We start from the raw sequence: 19799 nt of genomic DNA on the forward strand, positions 1-19799 counted from the left end.
AATACAGGAATCGCGGTGGCCAGATGGCGGAGTACTAGCATCGGGTAACTTCACGTACCTGTATGGGGCCGGGAGTGGGGGATCTCTAGGCACCGGATTTCTCGTAAGCAAAAGCATCATACATTCGGTTAAAAGTTTAAAATCCGTCAATGATAGGCTCTCGTACATCATTATCGAAGGTGAATGGTATAGATATGTATTCATTAATGTACACTGTCCTACGGAGGACAAAGAAGAAGAAGCTAAGGATCTCTATTACGAAACTTTAGAGCAGGTAATCGACCAGTTCGCGTCTTACGACACAAGAATAGTATTAGGCGATTTCAATGCTAAAATAGGTAGGGAGGAAATTTTTAGGCCTACTATAGGTAAGGAAAGCCTGCACGAAGCCAGCAATGATAACGGTATTAGGGTCATAAACTTCGCGGCGGCAAAAGATCTTATAATCAAAACTACGTGTTTTAAGCACAAGAACATACACAAGGCAACGTGGACATCGCCGGACGGGGCCACACAGAACCAAATTGATCATTTCCTCATTGAAAAAAGACGTCATACTAATGTTCTTGACGTAAGGGCTTACAGAGGGGCAGATAGCGACTCGGGCCACTTCCTAGTAGTAGCCAAATTAAGAGCTAGACTAGTAGCGAATCAAAATAGTAAACGAGCAAACAAGGTAGAAAGCTTCGATATTGAGAAACTACGAGATAGAACAGAGCGAATTAGGTACCAGATAGAAATTAATAACAGGTTTCAGGCACTTGAAGAAGCAAACACATCGCCGGAGGGGAATGACGAACCGAATAGCTTATGGGGGGACATCGAAAAAACGGTAAAAGAGGCCGCGAACAAAGTACTGGTTAAAAAGAAAAAGCCAAAGAGCAAACCATGGTTTGACGAAGAGTGCGAACTCTGGTTTGAAAGGCGCCAAAAGGCTAAATTAGATAGCTTACAAAATAGAAGCGATAGGACCGTAGAAGAGTATTCTAACGTAAGGAAACAGACGAGCGCGATCTACAGAAATAAGAAGCGTGAGTATCAAAAGAATCTTACTAGGAGAATAGAAACTAACAGTAAGGAAAATAACCCCCGCGAAATGTACAGAGGGATTAACGCCATCAGAAAGGGTTTTAGGAGTAGAGCGCAATTGATGAAGGACGAAAACGGGGACCTCGTAACAAATGACAACGAATTACTGTCGCTGTGGAAAAATTATTTCGATAAATTATTAAACGTGCACAAAAATAGCGAAGAATTAGGGGACGAAATTCACACTGCTGAACCCCACGTGGAGGAACCGAGCTACCAAGAAGTAGAGGCCGTGATTAAAAAACTAAAAAACAATAAAGCCGCGGGAAATGACTCTATACCAGCTGAGTTACTCAAATATGGGGGCGTCGAGCTCACTTTCAAAATCTATAAACTAGTATGTGCCATCTGGAAAAATGAAACAATACCCGAAAATTGGAAGGAATCTATCATTATACCGATTTTTAAAAAGGGGGATAAGACAGAGTGCAATAACTATAGGGGTATTTCACTTTTAGCAACGTGCTACAAAGTTCTGTCAAACGTAATACAAGCTAGACTCACTCCATTCGCGGAAGATATAGTAGGAGATTATCAGTGCGGATTTCGGCGCAACAGATCGACGAGCGATCAAATGTTTACCATAAGACAGTTGTTAGAGAAAAAGTGGGAATTTTGCGAAACCATACACCAACTATTTATATATTTTAAAAAAGCGTACTACTCTATTAAGCGAAGCAAAATGTATCAAATTCTAGTACTTCTCGGTGTACCGAAAAAACTCGTGAGATTAATTCAAATATGTCTGAACGGAAGCACGGGTAAGGTCCGAGTAGGCGGTAATGTATCAGAACCCTTCATGATACGCGATGGTTTAAAACAAGGGGATGGGCTCTCTACGGTGCTGTTGAACTTAACGTTAGAGTATGCCGTTAGAAAAATGCAGGTTAGCCAGCTGGGCGCAACACTTAATGGAACAACGCAGATACTAGGCTACGCAGATGATTTGGATATACTGGGGGATTGTAGGGAAACGGTAGCAAGAAACGCAGAAATTCTCATAAAAGCGGTGGAGTATACAGGGTTAGAAGTGAGTGAATCAAAAACAAAGTACATGATTGTGGATAAGCTAGGCATCTGCAGTGGGGAGGAAGATCTCAGAGTTGGGAATTTTACTTTTGAAAAGGTTAGCGAATTCAGGTATCTGGGTACGACCATAAATGATAGAAACGAGATTAATGTCGAAATAAATAAGAGACTCCATTCGGGTAATGCTTGCTTCTACGCCGTGAGTAATTTACTTAAGTCGAGGCTGTTGTGTGTACACAATCTGTACGCGTCACCAAATATTAACAGAATAATAAAATCGCGCAGATTGGGATGGGCAGGGCACGTAGCGAGAATGGGAGACGACCGTATGGCAGCGCGTGTCATGAAGGGCAGGCCGATGGTAACGCGACCTCTAGGTAGACCTGGACGTAGATGGGAGGACAACGTAAAAGCGGATCTAGTAGAAATAGGATGGGTGGGTGTCGATCGGAGAGGTGCATCTTGGGTGGGGTTGACACAAGATAGGGCAGCGTGGAAGGCTTGCGTAGATGAGGCGATGAACTTTCGAGCCCAAATGCCATGTAAAAAAGAAAAAAAAAGTGTAGAACTTGTTATTTTAAAAATCATTATTAACCCTTTTACTAGTATACGTTTACAAAAGTAAACTCTCATTTCATGTTCCTTAAGAGAACAGATACACCAATTGTAAAAATATGAAAAATTAAATTTAATAGTATAATTTTCCAAATTAAGGTGTATTAGTCCCCTTAAAATTAATGTACATTTTTTCAGTACGTAAGCAAGGTCGACCGATAGTTCTATACAGTGCAAGCTGTAAAAAAAAACAAAAAACAAAAGATGTAATGCCTCAGCCAGTACTCTAAGTACTGATGAGCTTTGTGAAATTGCAAAGAAAAAACTTAAAATAGATGGAAATAAGAAGGGGTTCAATTAATTAATGACATTTTTGAAAGTAACTCTGCAAACGACTTAGCAAACGCTGTACAAGATGCAAAAAGCTACTCGAAAATGACAAAAATGTCTGCAGAAGAAGCTTTGGAACTCATGATAGCGAATAACATGACAAGAGACACATATAACGAAATTAGAAATCGAGCTCGGCAGCATAACCACGATTTATACCCTTACAAAAAAGTATTACTTTTTTTTATAAAATATATATTTGTAGTAGGCGAAATTTCCGTAATTTAGTTTTAAGGACTAATGGTTTATGTTCTTGCAATATACATAAGAGTTCTTACTAATCACTAATCCACATATATATTTAAAAGTTTGTCTATATTTAATAAAAAAATTATGAAAATAATTAAGAAATTCAAACCATTTCATATAATCAATTATCGGCAAATTATCATAAATATAAAGCTAGAATTTAAGTAATAAATGGATATATCATTTTTTAACGTTTATAACGTATACTGTCAAGAGATTATGTTCTTCGTTAAAATTAACATTTGATAAAGAAACAAATACACGTTTAGTTCTGTATGCTAAATATGGGTTTGATGGAACTAATGCAAACAGACATAAACAAATATCCGGTGAAAAAGGCAGTGCTCTTGATTACTTGTTTTGTTCATCACTAGTTCCACTAAAACTAGTTGACAAGAGTAATAATCAAATTTATTGGGAAAATCCAGCTCCATCATCAACTCGACTTTGTCGACCTATTAAAATTTTTTATCGCAAAGAAACTGATGAATTATGTAAAGCGGAAGAGTCAGATTTTAAACAGCAAATACAAAATTTGAATGATGTTGAAGTTGCTGGGTGTAAAATAGAATTTGAAATGATATTGACAATGATTGATGGCAAGGTAAAGCATTACTGACATAAAAAATTTCAACTTCAATTTTTTTATTTTTTGTGCGATATATAATTCTCTTGTTGCAATTGATTTCATTTAATTACTAGCAAATCATTTGACTGGCTCAATAGTACATTACGATACGTGTGACTTAAATGGTTCTTTTTTACACGGCGCAGTTAGCACCCGATCGACTTAAACCCGCCAGCAACTTGATTATTCTCAATTTTTTGCAAAACCGATTTCGTGCACTGAGTATCAGTACGGCGGTGGGCAGTCAGGCAGGGGGAACGGAGGGTTCGGGGGGGAGCACCCCCCCCCCCCGCCCTTATAAAAATTAATTATTTAAGAATAATCATCACATTTTCGTATCTCATATACTATCTTGAACGCATATCTCGTTTTGGCCCTACCTACGGTATCATTTTAGTTTAGGTTAGTTATATTGGCATAACGTAAAGTAGGTACATTGCCCTACGACGGCATCATTTTCTGGTTAGCGCCCTCTCATGTAACTCATCATTGGAAGTTAAATCGAAAGCTCTGTAACTGATATTCGCGGTAAAAGTGGTCTCTTTTGAAGCTGAAATTCATTGAATTATTTTTATTGATTGATATTGTGTTTTAGAGTTCATAGCATAAGTTTACATTGTAGTTTTTAAGGTTATTTTTATTTGTTGAACTTCTGTTAGTTTATAAATTATTATTTATATTTCGTTTAATAAGTTTATAATATCTAAATATCAGTTAAATATCTAACATGAGTAGTTCAGAAAGTGAAGGTGAAAATGGTGATTTTGTGCCATATGCGATGAAAGAAGTTGCTCGAATGTAACATTAGATTTGCTGCCTACCAAATCAAAAATGATTTACACAGCAGCATATAACACCTTTAAAATGTGGCGCAAGGAAAATGGGTCTAACTCATTTTGTGAGGATGTGCTACTAACATATTTTGCACATCTCTCAACTAAGTACGTACCACCTTCCCTGTGGTCTTCTTATTCAATGTTGAAGGCTACGATGAAAGCTTACAATATCATTGATATTGCTGACTACATAAAGTTAATGGCTTTTTTGAAAAAGAAATCTGTAGGATATCGACCAAAGAAGTCACTTATCTTTACGTCAAACCATACTTCCACATTTCTTAACGATGCACCTGATCATTTATATTTGCTTGATAAAGTAATTATACAACTTCAATATTTATTCAAATTATATATCAATAATTATCTTAAAATATCTAATTTAAATAAACCTTACAGTGTGTTCTTATTTTTGGAATCTATGGAGCTCTACGAAGAGAAGAATTCACTAATATTCTCCAAGATGATGTGAAGAGATTGGAAAACGAAGATGTACTGCTAATCAAGATCAACAAAACAAAAAATTACGTTCCAAGATCGTTTACTATCGCTGGTCCACTATTTGATATTTCTTGGTAATATATTCCAGCAAGTTCCAAAAGAAATAGCAACTTTTTTAAATTTGCCTGATAATTATACTGGACACTGCTTCCGGAGAACCTCAACAACTCTGTTAGTCGATGCGGGTGCTGACCTGACTACGCTAAAACGACATGATGGATGGAAGTCCAGCACTGTTGCTTCTGGTTACATAGCAGATTCCTTGAACAATAAGAAGAAGATTAGTAATCAGATAGGATCAGAAATTGTAACCAATAAGCGAGCTAAGGTAGATGATACTGTTCCTGTGTCAGTCGAAGAGAATTTTGCATCAAATTCCACAAGTGCTACATTACCAAAAGAATCAAAGCAAGCTGAAACCATTGATATCGTTCCTGATACAGAGACAGAGATCCACTGCGCACCATCAACTTCTATAACTACAGCTGTACCTGTATCATCAAAGGAAAAAACTAGTTGCAGTTTCTCATTCTGGTCCAACAATCAAGAACATTCAAGAATTAGATACCAAGATTGTTGTTGCACCATCTACATCAAAGAAAATTCCATCAGCGGGTGTTCTTAGGTCCATTGAAAACATAAATGCTTCATTTAATAACCTGCCTTGTCAACGACCTACAACGAAGAAAGTTTTCAATGAAAGACAGGAATTAAATTTGCCAGTTCATTGCAATCCTGACATTGGGTTGTACGTTTTAGGTTCATCAGATGAAACTAGGTCAACTTATATTTTTAATAACTGTAATGTTACCATAAATAGTGTCAATAGTCCTGTTATAGATGTAAATTGCATTAAGTTAGACAAAGCCGTCCAAACAGAAAAACTGTAAATTGTAGTTTATATTTTAGAATAATTTTTAGTTGTATTCATAATATTTATAGTCAGAGTTTTATATCAAAATTTTAATATATTGTTGTGACCGAGCTGTGACCAAGAATTAAATATATTTAAATTGAATCCTACTTTTAATGTTTATCATTTAATGAACTTACCTATTTGTGTCCAGTTATTTAATTATTATTTAGTTTTTTGATGTATTTTAAATGTCAAAGCACTTCATAAGGGAATAATTTTTAGGTTAAGTAGTGTTTATTTCCGTTCTCTGATAGAGTGTAAAAAAGTCACTTCTCTTTTCTAATGGCTTTTGTGGCGCTGGAAGCGGTGTAAAAAAGAACTATTTTAGCCACGAAAAAGTGTGGCTATATAGCGGGTTTAAGTCACACAGTGCTATAAAAGTCATTTTCAAAATTGTAAACATTGATTAGGATTGTCTAATGAATATAGAAATCATAGCTATTTAATGGCTGGAAAATGGTTATGTAAAATGTGCTCGATTACAAAATAGAAAAAATGATAATTTTGAGGTTATGTTTATTCTATCAAATGCTCAAAAAATGTAAGAAAAACCATTTTATCACCAGCTAATTTCTAGCCATTTCTCATGGCCATTTCTTAGTTTTCTAGCCATTTTAAATATTTCGATTTTGACTAAGGTTTAATCTATTAATATTATCTAAATAATAAAAAATGTTCTCTTACAACTATTTGTTCATATAATTAATGAACAGTATCGAGAACATTAAATAATTTTATTAATCGTGCTTGAATTCAATAAATTTTCAGGTTTGTAATGCGCTAAATGACACTTCATCGCAAAGATGTTTTGTTTGTGATACGACAATATCACAATTAAACAAAATTGACTATTTACTGAATAGGCCTATTCAAGAGTCAGCTTTAAAATATGGCTTTTCAGTTCTTCATGTCCATATACGGTTTATGGAACTTGTACTTCATATTTCTTATCGGATAGAAATTAAAATGTGGAGAGTAAGTATTTCGTATTTGTGGAAGAGTTGTTTTTGTTGATTTTGAATTATGAGATATATCATTATTGTTTACGCGATTACTTTGCTGTAATATAAAATATCTTATTTGTTTTTTTTTTAATTATTTTTACCCGGACATTTTAATTTTAAAAATTCTTTTTAATTATTAAGCCTTAAATGTTTCTGTTTTTATGATATTTGATGATTACGATATCTAAGTTAAAATTGTAAATTATCCTTAATGAACACCCTACATAGATATTTATGAAACTATTAAATGTTTTAAATTAATAAATAAATTACTTCAAAACGTGATAAAAATACAGGTGCTCCTTTTAAAAGATTTTTCATTTGTTTTAACGTAAAACTAATCGGTTTCTAATCAAATTTAGTAATAATAATTCTTAATCCTTTTATTATTTCAATTTATTATTTTAAGGTTTCAAAAAAAAGAAAATATTGTTTGTGATCGAAAAAAGCAAATTCAAGAGTCTTCACGATACCCTTGGAATATTGGTTGATGCACCGATACAAGGGTCTGGAAATACCAACGATGGTAATACATCGCGAAGATTTTTTAATAACGTGGATGTTGTCGCCAGAGTTACAGGTGATAAAATAGCTTATTTATCGAGATGTGTTTCAATTACTTGTATACATTTTACATCAAAATTAAAAAAGATGAATTTTTCTTTAAAAATACTAGACGTTAATTGCTAGTAAAAAAATACTTTCTAACACGATTTTAATGAAGTTGAAAATTTTAATATTGCAAAGCTTCCTCTATGAGAAATCTATATGCATTAGTTTATTGAAGTAATACATTAAATTGAAGGAAGCTAAGTGCTTAAGGATTGACCTGGTTTATTATTATAATAATTATACAAAACAATAATAATTACATATAAACTAATAAAATAAAATTAGGGTTTGGCGAAAAATCGCTGAAAAGATTCAAAATTATATTATCTATTATATCTTCAGTCTATAAAATGAAGATAATAGCTTTCAAAGAATTTTGTGAATGTACCGCAAGAATGTATACCAATCTTTACAATTGGTACTATATGCCACCTTCAATGCATGTAATACATGGCCATTAAATAATGGATCAGTTACTTTTACCAATAGGAATGCTGTCCGAAGAAGCCCAGGAAAGTAACAACAAAAATGTAAAAAGATTTAGGGATAGATTCTCAAGAAAAATTTCAAGGTAGATTACAGTTTCTTTTCTAAAACTATTGAATATAATTGTTTAGTCTTCTTTAAAGCACTCGAATAAATTACATTCCATTTTCAGAATCGCGACTAATACGGATATGTACCAGAGATTATTATTATATTCTGATCCATATTTATCCTTACTAAATCGACCGTACAAAGCAAATAAAAAAATGAGTAAATTGACAGATGAAATGAAAAAACTCATTATTATTGAAAATAATGACGAGGAAAATACTGATTCAGGCAGTGGAAATGAATCAACTCAAGAAGACTAGTCAACTTGAAAAACTGTTATTATAAATGATCTTAACGAAATTCTTTTATAATAATAAAACAACGTTTACAAACGCAATATATATTCCATCATATATTTTATATATAAGATATATATGTATACGTATATACATATACGTATTCATACATATTATGTATACATATATATGCACTTTTCTCAATGAACTATCAAAGATTCTGCATGATTTTCGTGCATTGGCCAACTTCATCATATATTTTATATATATATATGTGTATCTATATTGATATATACATATACATACATACTATTAGAATCAATATCAGCATTTTCAGGACGCGATTTACTTCCTCTTTTGAAAGCTTCAGCAACCATTTGTCGACTTCAGTCTCTACCATAAACTGCGGTGTGCTGAACTTAATGTGCGCTTCCACTTAGCAGTTTGCCTGCATTGCACGACTCAACTGTACTATTGGATGTGCCTGCCGGCGTCATCATTGACTCCAAACACTGAACACTTTGAGCGTCCTGAGGTCTCTTCGGACGTATGCTCGATGAACGCCACGCGCAACCCTTCTCGCTTGGTGCGCGCTTCCTCTGCTGACATATTAGGGGATGGCACAAAGTCTGTTGGCACGTACTCGCCTAGTAACCATCTCTGTAGTCGCCTAGCTTGATTTAAACGTCTGCCGTCCTGACGCAACTCTAACGACTCTAGCGTTATCTTGCGTTCAACGCTGTTCCGGCTTATGCACCATTGCTCGGTGACTTTTTCCAAATCTGCCGTAATCTTCATTCTTAGCCGTCCGTGCTTTTTATCGCCGCGTATCTTGCACGCGATATCGCTAACAACGTCGTGGCAGCTCGCGAAACTGTAACACTTATACACACACTAGAGATAGCTCCTAGGTTGTATTTTCGTTGCTCCAACGTAAGCTACGAAATTACAGCCTGTTTACTCGCACACATACACTCGTCGACGTGTCAATGTAGCGTAACTGAATCCCGTAATTCAGTTTAAAAAACAAGATTTTCTCACGCGAAAGTAACGCAAACTTGTATAGTTGACCTTTAGAGGACTTAATGCCTTTGAAGTCGAACTATACGAAAGCTAAAGGTAAAGATACAAGAAAATTTTATATATTAATATTCAAATAGTTTATTGTTCACTACGTTAACAGCTGTAATTGATTTAATTTAAACCGCAAGCGTAAGGGACTGGACGTAGTGCCAGCGCCTTAGCTTGCGCACAAAAATATGCTCTGACCGAAGTCTACTAGAAGTAGGAGTCTTCATGCTCCTTTATATTTGAGCTTAATCGAGCGAATGAGGTTGAGGAGCTGAGCAAGGCGATATTTATCCTGTAAGGTACTACTGCGCCGAGCCACAGCCACCGCTTCCCCCTCAAGTCCGCCGCTGTTGCTACTGCTGTCACTTTTCATTCCAGTATGCTGCTGCTGCTTGCTGATTGGTTCGGCGCTAATCTTCTTTTTGATACACCCCCGTTACAAAATATTTTTTATGCGCGAGTCTTTTTCCGACGCTCGCACAAGTCGAGACCGTTACGATGCATACTCATACTCATACACACACGCACACATACACATGCGCGCGCGCAGATATCCGCACGAACATTTTCTAAAAACATATGATTCGAATTCCAATCAAAAGGCTTTTTTCATCCTTGCGCCATGTTGGCATGTTTATAATGTATTAATACATTACTTTATTTTGAATTACCAAAGATTTGATTTAGCTATTAAGTAAATACAATGATTTTTTGTTTGCCATATTATGAACAAAATAATATGGTTATGAACTTGACTTTTTGATTGATCTCAGTTGTTTTTAGTTTGATTTTATTGAAAATAAAATCATTGACATGTATGGTAAATACGCAATACATCAAACTCGCCTAATTTGTTTACTTTGGTTAAAAGATTTTTTTATATTACACTTTCTAAAACCGTTCAGGTTTAAATTTTAAGTAAGAAAATTATCACATTTTATGTTAAAGAAAGAAAACAGACTGCAAAATAGACAGAAAGACTTGCTTTCGGCAAGTTTTGCAACTATAATTACATATAACCTACAAAAATCAAACATTTTTATTTGCAACTTAGCTGAACTTACTGCTTATGCTCAGCCATTGCTCGACCAGGCGCTCACACCGATACGGCTGTTCTGCATGCGTAGTAATTTAGTGAAAGTTAGTACGTCAGTTTTGGCCATTGACGCCATATTAAAATGGTTCTAGGCACAACGCTGATCACAAGAGATATATAATATAAATTTAATTCACGAGCACTAAATGATTTTTGCAAAAATAATGAAAATATAGTATTTTAATATTATGTAGAATATTGCGTAGATGCAGAAACATGATTACATTCACAACTATATAATATAGAGAGATTAATATAAATAAATAAATAAATCGATATATATATATATATATATATATATATATATATATATATATATATGTGTGTGTGTGTGTCAATGAATATTTATATTATAGGTAAAGCTTTAACACAGCTGGATATTTCACAAAATTCGTTAGCCTCTGTACCATCTGCAGCCCTCAAGACTCTCCACCAGCTTCTTATTCTAAATATAAATCATAACAAGATTACTACTATACATAAGAAAGCATTTGAAGGTTTGGATACACTTGAAATCCTCACACTTTATGAAAACAAAATTTCAGTAATTGAGTCGGATGCATTTAGAGGACTTGACAAGTAAGCAAAGATTTATTTTTGTATTTCAAACATGTATATATTAAATTATACAGACAATTATAATTTATAAAAATGTAAGTAAGAAAATTTATGTTTTTCTGTTGATAATCGAAGTATTCTTCCAAAACAAGTTCAAAATCTACTCGACAAGTCAAGGTATAGACTTTTCTTAACACGTCCATGAAAAAGACCCGTTTCCATGCCTCTAAAGTGAATGACAAGCTGTTCATTTCGAGCGTGCGGGAGGGAATGGGTATTCCCTCCCGCTACTATTAAACACTCAAAAATAAACAAATTTTTTTAATTTTTTGAAAAATTTTGATATTTTTTGAAAATTTTTGATATTTTTTGAAAAATTTTGATATTTTTTGTAAAATTTTGATATTTTTTGAAAAATTTTGATATTTTTTGAAATTTTTGATATTTTTCCCCCCAAGTAATATCGTTAAACAATACTTTCGTGGGGCCCGTTAACTAGCCTAGTTGGCTTCTCCTTTGAAGTTTGACTTTTTCATACATCCCTCATCCACCAAGATGCTTAGGGGTTCGGAATCAAACTTGTATTCTTCATCCTGCATCGTCCAACCGTCTGCTCCCTGCAGCTTCATCCAGTCGTCTACTTCGAGCAGCATCGAATGGTAATCTTCTGGACAGACTCAACTCCGACACCTACGTTCCTCTGTATTAGGTGAGGGAGTATAGGCTTAACTCTGTAACCTACGTTCCTCTGCATCAGTCCGAGGAGCGTTTCATATCAATTACTTAGTGGCCTTCGTCTAGCGACAGGTTTATTTAGCTGTTTCGCCTTGTCCTTCCCGTCTATTCTCTTCGTCATTTCTAACCTTCTTGAGAATGGTCCTCACGTAGTTGCTTACTGCTCATTAACCATCCTTTAACGTCAGCATAGCTGTCATCATTGACTCAGGTGTCACTCTAGTCTGAAGGTAACACTCGAGTTCTTCTTGTTTCATTTCGTATTGCAAACAGTCACAGAAGACATGCTCCGCATCTTCGTTTGCTTCCAAACATACAAGGCAATTTGAATATTTTTTATCTCGAAGCGGTGTAGGTAGGCTCAAAAGCACCCATGTCCGCTCAAAAACTGCGTAAAGTAGTAATTTACTTTCCAGTGTCGTCTTTAGGTCCAGTAAACAATACGTGGTATGAGGCGGTGCATCAATCGCTCCTTTTCACTGGAGTCCCATCGTCTTTGTCACTCAGCTAGGGTTTATTCCTTTGTAGATTTCCAAACTTCTTGAGTATTGTCACCACGCCGTCTTTCTTTGTATATATTATTTCGTTTTATTGCTAGAAGGTTTATAGGCGGCATACCTCAGATAACGCACACTGCATCTTCTGATATTGTTTATTAGGCAGAAGCGACCTGCAATTCACTTTTTCTATAAACTGTTGACAGATTTCGTGCGTAGGACTTCAACCAACATAGCGTCCGCCCATATTGGGGCACCGTATAACATAGTTGATGTAGTAACACTGGCTAGAAGTAACCTTCGACCCTGCGGTGGTCAACCTACATTTAGCATTAATTGCGATAGTGCAGCACCAACTTTTGCTGCCAAATTTCTCGCCCTCTCGAGATGCTGCTTGAACGTTAGTCTGGAGTCCATGGTGATTTTTAGGTACTTGATGGTCGGCTAAGAGTCTATTTCGTGTCCGTCTACTGTCAGTGTTATTGTATCCAGTTTTTTCCGACTAGATATAAGGATAGCCTCCGATTTATGGCTAGCAAGCTCAAGTCCAGTCTGCATTAGCTAATCGCGTATTACACCTACTGCCTTGTTAGCGATTTTCGTCACATTTTCCTTTAGCTTCGCTACTACCACTATTGCAATGTCATCTACAAATCCTACAACCGTTGCCCCTTCGGGTAGCTCTAGTATAAGTACTTAATCTTACATTATGTTCCACAATAATGGGCCAAGCACTGACCCTTGTGGGGCTCCTCCGGTTACTTTATTGGTTTTCGTGTTGTTCTCTGTGTCATATAAAAGGGTTCTGTCTTTCAGGTAGTCGGACATAATCTTTCTTATATATACGGGTACCTCTTTTTCTGTAGCGCCTCGTGTATCTTGCCCTAACTGGCTGAGTTAAACGCATTTTTAACATCCAGTGTATCAATAGCACAGTACTTTTTGGCTTTTTATTTTCATCTATTCCCTTCCATTGCAGTTCTAGCGGTGTCGACTACTAAACTTTCGGTGGCAAGAGTGGAGCGTCTTTTCCTAAGGCCGTATTGATATTTTGCTAGTCTACCTGGTTCTTCAATGACTTGGTCTTTTCTAACGCTGATTATGCGCTCTAAAATCTTGCCCGGGGTGTCCAAAATGTAGAGTGGTCTGTTTGAGGCAGCTTCTCCAGGTTGCTTATCTCCTTTTGGTCGTTGTACCAGGCAATGCTGCTTTCAGTTCTTAAGAAACTTCCCTTCTTCGAGACATGAATTGTACAGGTCCACAAAGACATCAGGGCGTGCCTGTATAGCTTCTTTCAATGTAATATTGGGTATGCTTTCTAGGCCTGGAGCCTTGTTGTTCCCAATTATTTTGCATGTAGCCAGTAATTCCTCTGTGGTAATTGTTGGAAGGATTTCGTCGTTTGCTTCCGCTTCGGGAATAGCTGTTACTTCCAGTTGAAGGGAAAACCGTTCATTTTCTTGGATTTTTTTCTTGAGTATCCGTTTAGCATCCTTCATTTTTCTGTTTCGGACATCGATTACTTCTTGACTTTGACCCGTCTTGTAGTATTACTTCCTGGCCCACTGTTCCCGTCTTCTGGTTTGATGACACTCGCTGCGAGCAGCGTCAATTATTTTATCCCACTAGTATACTGGTGGTCGTCTATTATTAGAAGCCCTCCTGGGCATCGTTGCGTCGCAGGCTCGGGTGGTGTTTTATATTACCTGCCTGACCTTATCATTCGCAGATCCAAACAGCTGTATTTCTTCTAAGGCCAGTAGAGATGTCTCCTTATCATAATTCTCCGTTTTCCAACTAACTCTCTACGTCGTTGTACTCTCGTTATATCTCTGTCTTGATCTATGATGAACCCTGCGTCGCCTCTTTGAAATGTGTAAGAACATCCCTCGTTAATTAAGACCAAGTCAAGAAGGCCGAATGCTTCCAATAGCGCTCGTCTTCTTTCGTTCGTCTTTTGGCTGCCTCTTTTTACTGCCCAGACGTTGAAATCGATTGCTATCGGTACTGGTTTTCTTTCTACAGCATTCTGTACTAGCCGGTCTAACAGTTGTCTGAATTGTTTTATCGGCACGTTAGAAAAAGCATAGCAGCTGTAAATGTGTACGCCTACGACCTTAGCACGTACGAATCCTTCATTACGTCTTGTCATTTTTTCCTGGAAAGCGGCGTTTCCGCATGCCCATATCGCCGCATTACCAGTACTTTCCATATCCCAAGATGATTTATCCAGGTCTCTGTATTGTTCACAGACGATGCCCATGTTGATCTGTCTCTATGTATCATCTCTGTCTCATGGACATACTGGCTCAGTAGGTCGTGTGTAGTCGCGGTGTGGTTTATTTTTAATCTCACTATTTTCATTTTCTTTGTCTGTCAGTGGCTTCTACTGCAGCTCGGTAAACTGGGCATGCGTAGCTACTAGCTGCGTGATCACTTTTCCCACCTGTGCCTTCTTTGCAGGGTACACAGTTAGGTTGGTTCTTACGCTCCTTCGCGTTGTGCTTATCTTTTCTACATTTTAAGCAAAGCTTACTTCTATCTTCTATCTGCCGATATGGCCGAAACCTAGGCAATTATAATAACTAAGCGGCTCGTTTTTGCGGTTAGCTACCCGGATCCTTAGTTGGCTCATCCTATTATAATCTTCTGTTGCTTAGTGATCTGAGCCACTATCTAATAATCTTATCACTGCAATCTGTGTGTTACCGTACGTATTTCGCAGAGATCTTATCGTAGAGTCTTCTATGATATTCTCTTCGCCAATTTTCTTCTGTAGTGCTTCTAGTACCTCATCTTTGGAGGTAAGCATGTCCAGATCTCTTACTTCAATGGCTTCTTCTTGCTGTAGTGCTTTTCTTGTGGCACCTTCTACTAGTACCGCTCTAACTGCTTTTTGAAAATCCGATGTTTTGACTTCTCTTGTGCGTTTAAGCTCTATAAAAAGATCTCCTGCCACTGTTCTGTGTATTTTATTTACGCTATTTTTCAGCTTGTTAAGTGACGGAGCCGCTTTCATTTTTGACCAAATGTCTGCATAGATCTTTCCTTCTTTAGCCTTGATGATTAATGCATTTAGTCTGGGGGGTCTTGCTTGCTTCGGCCCATCTTTGCTGGTCCTATTCTGGTTGGTAAAGCCAGGGACACTTTTATCCCCTTTGCTTGCTTTCTTCTCCTTTTTCTTTGATTTTCTTGTGACGACTTCTGGCCACGCTGCCTTTTTAGGATGGTTATCCTTTTCTTTATTTCCTTTAATTTATCCTGTGAAGTAGTTGGAGCTCCCTTTGTTGTACCCGCCTTCCAAGATCTAAGACTTAGGGTTGTCTGTGTTTTACCCTCTCCTGAGTTCCCTGGCGTCATCGCTGTAAGTTATTATCTTCCATACAGAGATTCCTATAGCTTGCTGTTATGCTTCAGGCAAGATCTTCAATTCGTTTGTGCACATTGTGCCTATCCTTGACATAGTCAATTCCTTTGTGTTACACAAACAGCTCTTTTATCATTGTCTTCAACCTCCATTTCCATATCACCTGCGTTTCTACGTGCAGCAGGGATTAAGTTGTAACAAGGGTATGCGATCTACCTGTGCGTATTATTTATTTTAACCCGGCTAAGCGTTTGGCTGTCGCGTAGATCGATCCCAGTCAACGTAATGACGTCTCGGTGACAACGAAGGTCTTACCTCGGCTGCTCAGCGTCTCAATTTTGACGGACCGCGGAGAGTGGCGGAGTCCTTTTGTGCTTGGCTAGAAATGTTTGTAGGAATCAAGACATGCATATGCGGATAAATAATACGGGTTTACTACGCTACAATTTCAGGAGGGCTGATTCTGCCTTCTGAGCGTTTATTTAATTGGAAATGACAATAATGCTTCGAACTGCGCATTGCACGCCGCGTATGTTATCCGCGTGTTTAGCGATAAGACGATCGCCGAAATTGGCCGTCGCTTTTATAAAGCAATTGTTCCCACCATTATGCTTTCGATGCACTGACGCTGGAGGTGATGCTTCGGTCGTCGTGCTATCCGTCGGTGCTCGGTCGGGTTGATGGCCGACGCTCTCTTTTCGCCCTCGATTGTGCACCTATGCTGGTCGCATTGGCTTCGCCCTGCCGCTGCGCGTTGATAGTCGGGCTGGCTTCGCCCTGCCGCTGCGCCTTGATAATCGGGCTGGCTTCGCCCTGTCGCTGCGCCTTGATAGTCGGGCTGGCTTCGCCCTGCCGCTGCGCCTTGATAGTCGGGCTGGCTTCGCCCTGCCGCTGCGTCTTGATAGTCGGGCTGGCTTCGCCCTGGTTAGTCTCAATATCCGTGGAACCACGCTGCTGGACAGGACGTGTCCATCAGTTTGTAAATTAGCTAGTGGCTTTAACCACGTTCGCTCACTAGCGCAGCTAGAATCGGAGAGAGTCTTTCTATTCTCTCTGCTTCGAACTTCTTTGTCTCTTTCTCTTTTTCTTGGGCTCCATCGCGTCGCCCGTCTCTGTCTTTCTTATAGCGTCTCTATAGGCGCTGCGGTGGTCAGAGAGCTATCTCTTGTCACGCTACTTTCTCAATTCTCTCTCTTTCTCTCTTTCTATGAGCCTAACTTTATCTTTATGCTTTACGTGCGGCTCCTGTTGCCTCGATTATCGTTTCATCGCGCGTGGTTGGGAGTGTTGTCTGTGCGTATGTGTGAGGGAGTGTATCGTGTACTGTCGCAAAGTGACTAAACTCTGAGGCATCTAAGTGAGTTTGCCCCCCCCCCCCATCACCATGGGGCCACCGCCGACCGCCGGGGCTTTTACCCGATTTGAATCGGCAGCGGGACTGCGCTGTGTGGCTTGACCCGTTTGGAGTAGTAATGTTATTAACTCACTATCCATGTTTGATTAATATTCGGGGTTTTTTCCCCTAGCCTGTTTGATTCGTGGAGCATATTTTCTTTATGCTCTACCCTTCAGACGGTTGAGAAGACTTCAACGCGCATCAATCAAGATCAAGATTATATAATAGATCTTCTGGTAGTATAACTTTACCTTTATGACAACAATTTTGAAAATTTGTATCTTTAACATTTTATACATATTCAAAATGCTTTGCATTATAAAATTTACAGATTGCGTCTATTTTAACTGAATAATTCTCAGTAATTAATATTGCATCTCATGAAACATCATTTATGACACGCCGTGGCATAAACTTCGATTTAGTCACGCTCGTGTAAAAATACACTCGCTAAATCTCGGTTTATGCACGTTGTTTTATAAAATATTGTAAAATACAAGGCGGGTAAAGGGATTTTACCCTCGTGGGGACTTACCACCCTCGTTTCACTCGAGCGATATTGTCCCCACGAGGCTGAAACTACTTTACCGCAATAGTATTGGAATATACTATTATGTCGTGCAGAATCAATATTTTTTTAACACGCTTTTATCTTTTCGTTTTTAATTAATTTCAGCTTTTTCTACTGCTCTTTTCTTGTCATAATCTAATACCCTTTTTAAATTTACTCTTTTATTATTTTTGGTCTTATTTGCTTTTGATCGTTTTTCACGTCTTTTTTTGTTTATTGCAGATTTTTTTCTACACTTATTTGTTGATCTCACGATTTTCTGTATAAAGCTAATTTTTTTTTAATGTATTTTTCTGAAGAAATTTTATCTTTTCAATCATTTAATTTAACTATGGGATAACACTTATTTTCTGTATTAAAAGTTTGTTTTTTAATTGGGAAATGAGTAATTCGATGTCATTATATATTATATACTTATTTTTTACTATACTTGTCGACTGATGAACAGAGAATTTTATATTTTTTATTTGTTCTTTTATATATTTTATAATAATCATCATCTGGCCTCATACATCTGCAGATGCTTTGCGCCTCGTTGCACATGGGCATTCTTATGATCTAAAATTGAGCTAACGTGGATGTCGCGAAAATTTTGTCCTGTATTTAATGGGCAGAAATTTCGATGTTAAATTGCTAAAACATTTTAATTGACCTAAACATTTGTGTGTAAACTCCCCTTATCACTAAAACTTTGTGGTTCTATTTTAAGCTCAATCCCGCACATATATGCGGATTAAGGGTACCTCTGTACGAAGTCTTACCCGTAGCGCAGTTTGCTACACGTACTCGTCCTCTAACACGTGAGCCCGCGCAGGCTTCGTCAGTTTTATGCTGCGTACCTTAGTCGCGAGAGACAAATATGAGAGAAGCGCGGGAAAAGGTAGTCAGGGATGAAATAACAAAAGTGAATTAAATCAAGAGTTAGCTTTATGTAACGCAAAAGCAATGTACAGAGGCGCAAGGCAAGAGAGAGACGAATCAGGGCTAATAATGCAGAGAGAGAGAATAGCGATCAAGAAGGTACTTATATTCGCACTCGTGCAGACTCGCAAAGGATGCCACGTAGCCTCGACTGGAGCTGCTCGTTGCCGGTACAATTAGCGGACTTGTTAACGGAGTTACTCCACCTTGCGACAAACCAGGGACACGCTTCTGAAGCAGCAATAATCCTCCAGGATAGGCACGCAGTGGACAAAGCTAAGCGATTTTAAAATTCGACTATTCGGCTTGGTGGTAGAAAGTTAATTGTCATGACAGCGCTGAACGCAGTAGCATGGGAAGCACAAGCTTTCTCCCACTCTCTCTTACTCTCACACTTGGCGAGACATGCACACACGCACGCGGCTCTCTCTCTCTCTCTCTCTCTCTCTCTCTCTCTCTCTCTCTCTCTCTTACCTCATAAGTGTCGCTGCTTCGCCCTCTCGCTCTTACGACTTACTGTGCGCCGCTGGTAGCTATAATGGATAGCTGTTATATACATGAATCAGATATAGTTCTGGAAGGCGTCATGGCACACCGTCATATACCCCTCCCCCCTCTGACGCTGTGTTGCTTAATAAGCGTACCAGCTCTATCTCTCTACAGCTATCCGGACGTTTAGGGTCAATTTATTTTATGCATTTGCAATTTCTAATAAATGACTATAAGGAAGATCAAGTGTATTATTTTTATATTATCTTTAGTCAATCAGTCTTGCGCTAACCGCTACACAGAAAAGACATTTGTCCTCCTCCCGCTAAGTAAACACTTGGCTTTGCTGCATTCGGTGACACGAATGTACAAATCTATTTAATATACAACATAACCGACAAATATATTTCAGTTAAGTGCGGTAGTGTAGTTCCGTAAAAAGTGCACTGCAGGTTA

At 37.8% G+C, this 19799-nt stretch overlaps 2 protein-coding genes and 1 long non-coding RNA gene across 44 annotated transcripts in view; 2 read left to right on the plus strand and 1 right to left on the minus strand.

Moving 5' to 3' along the window:
• Positions 1–19799, plus strand: part of LOC100117118 (leucine-rich repeat-containing G-protein coupled receptor 4) — a 722517-nt gene that overhangs the window by 257149 nt on the left and 445569 nt on the right. For 40 of the 41 annotated variants that reach the window (XR_004345193.1, XR_004345192.1, XR_004345199.1 and 37 more), the window contains one exon: positions 11166–11388. The exons of the other annotated variant lie outside the window; for it this stretch is intronic. Coding sequence is in view for 29 of the 40 variants with exons in the window: in XM_031925169.2 (XP_031781029.1) it covers positions 11166–11388 (223 nt within the window). In the remaining 11 variants the exon portion in view is untranslated. The remainder of the gene's footprint in view (positions 1–11165; positions 11389–19799) is intronic. 41 annotated transcript variants of the gene reach the window in all.
• LOC107981927 lies at positions 5415–6363 on the minus strand. Of its 2 annotated transcripts, XR_001729610.2 has the most exons (4): positions 6030–6363; positions 5846–5952; positions 5673–5768; positions 5415–5538 (listed from the first exon to the last, which is right to left on the minus strand). It is a non-coding gene; the product is annotated as an uncharacterized LOC107981927 (long non-coding RNA). The 2 variants fall into 2 exon arrangements; XR_001729609.2 differs by having other exon boundaries at positions 5846–6363.
• Positions 6967–8743, plus strand: LOC116416472. The gene is made up of 3 exons (XM_031925192.1): positions 6967–7168; positions 7607–8380; positions 8468–8743. Exons 2-3 carry the CDS (start codon positions 8274–8276, stop codon positions 8664–8666), a joined length of 306 nt encoding a protein of 101 aa, XP_031781052.1. The 5' UTR covers positions 6967–7168; positions 7607–8273; the 3' UTR covers positions 8667–8743.

The sequence above is a fragment of the Nasonia vitripennis genome (genome assembly GCF_009193385.2).
Source record: "Nasonia vitripennis strain AsymCx chromosome 2 unlocalized genomic scaffold, Nvit_psr_1.1 chr2_random0006, whole genome shotgun sequence".
Taxonomy (NCBI): domain Eukaryota; kingdom Metazoa; phylum Arthropoda; class Insecta; order Hymenoptera; family Pteromalidae; genus Nasonia; species Nasonia vitripennis.

What these genes read in the sequence shown, in the direction of transcription:
- LOC116416472 (XM_031925192.1), top strand. Translation starts at nt 8,274, where the DNA reads ATGGATCAGTTACTTTTACCAATAGGAATGCTGTCCGAAGAAGCCCAG. An exon ending in TTCTCAAGAAAAATTTCAAG is followed by an intron (nt 8,381 to 8,467) that starts GTAGATTACAGT and finishes TTCCATTTTCAG; the next exon opens with AATCGCGACTAATACGGATA.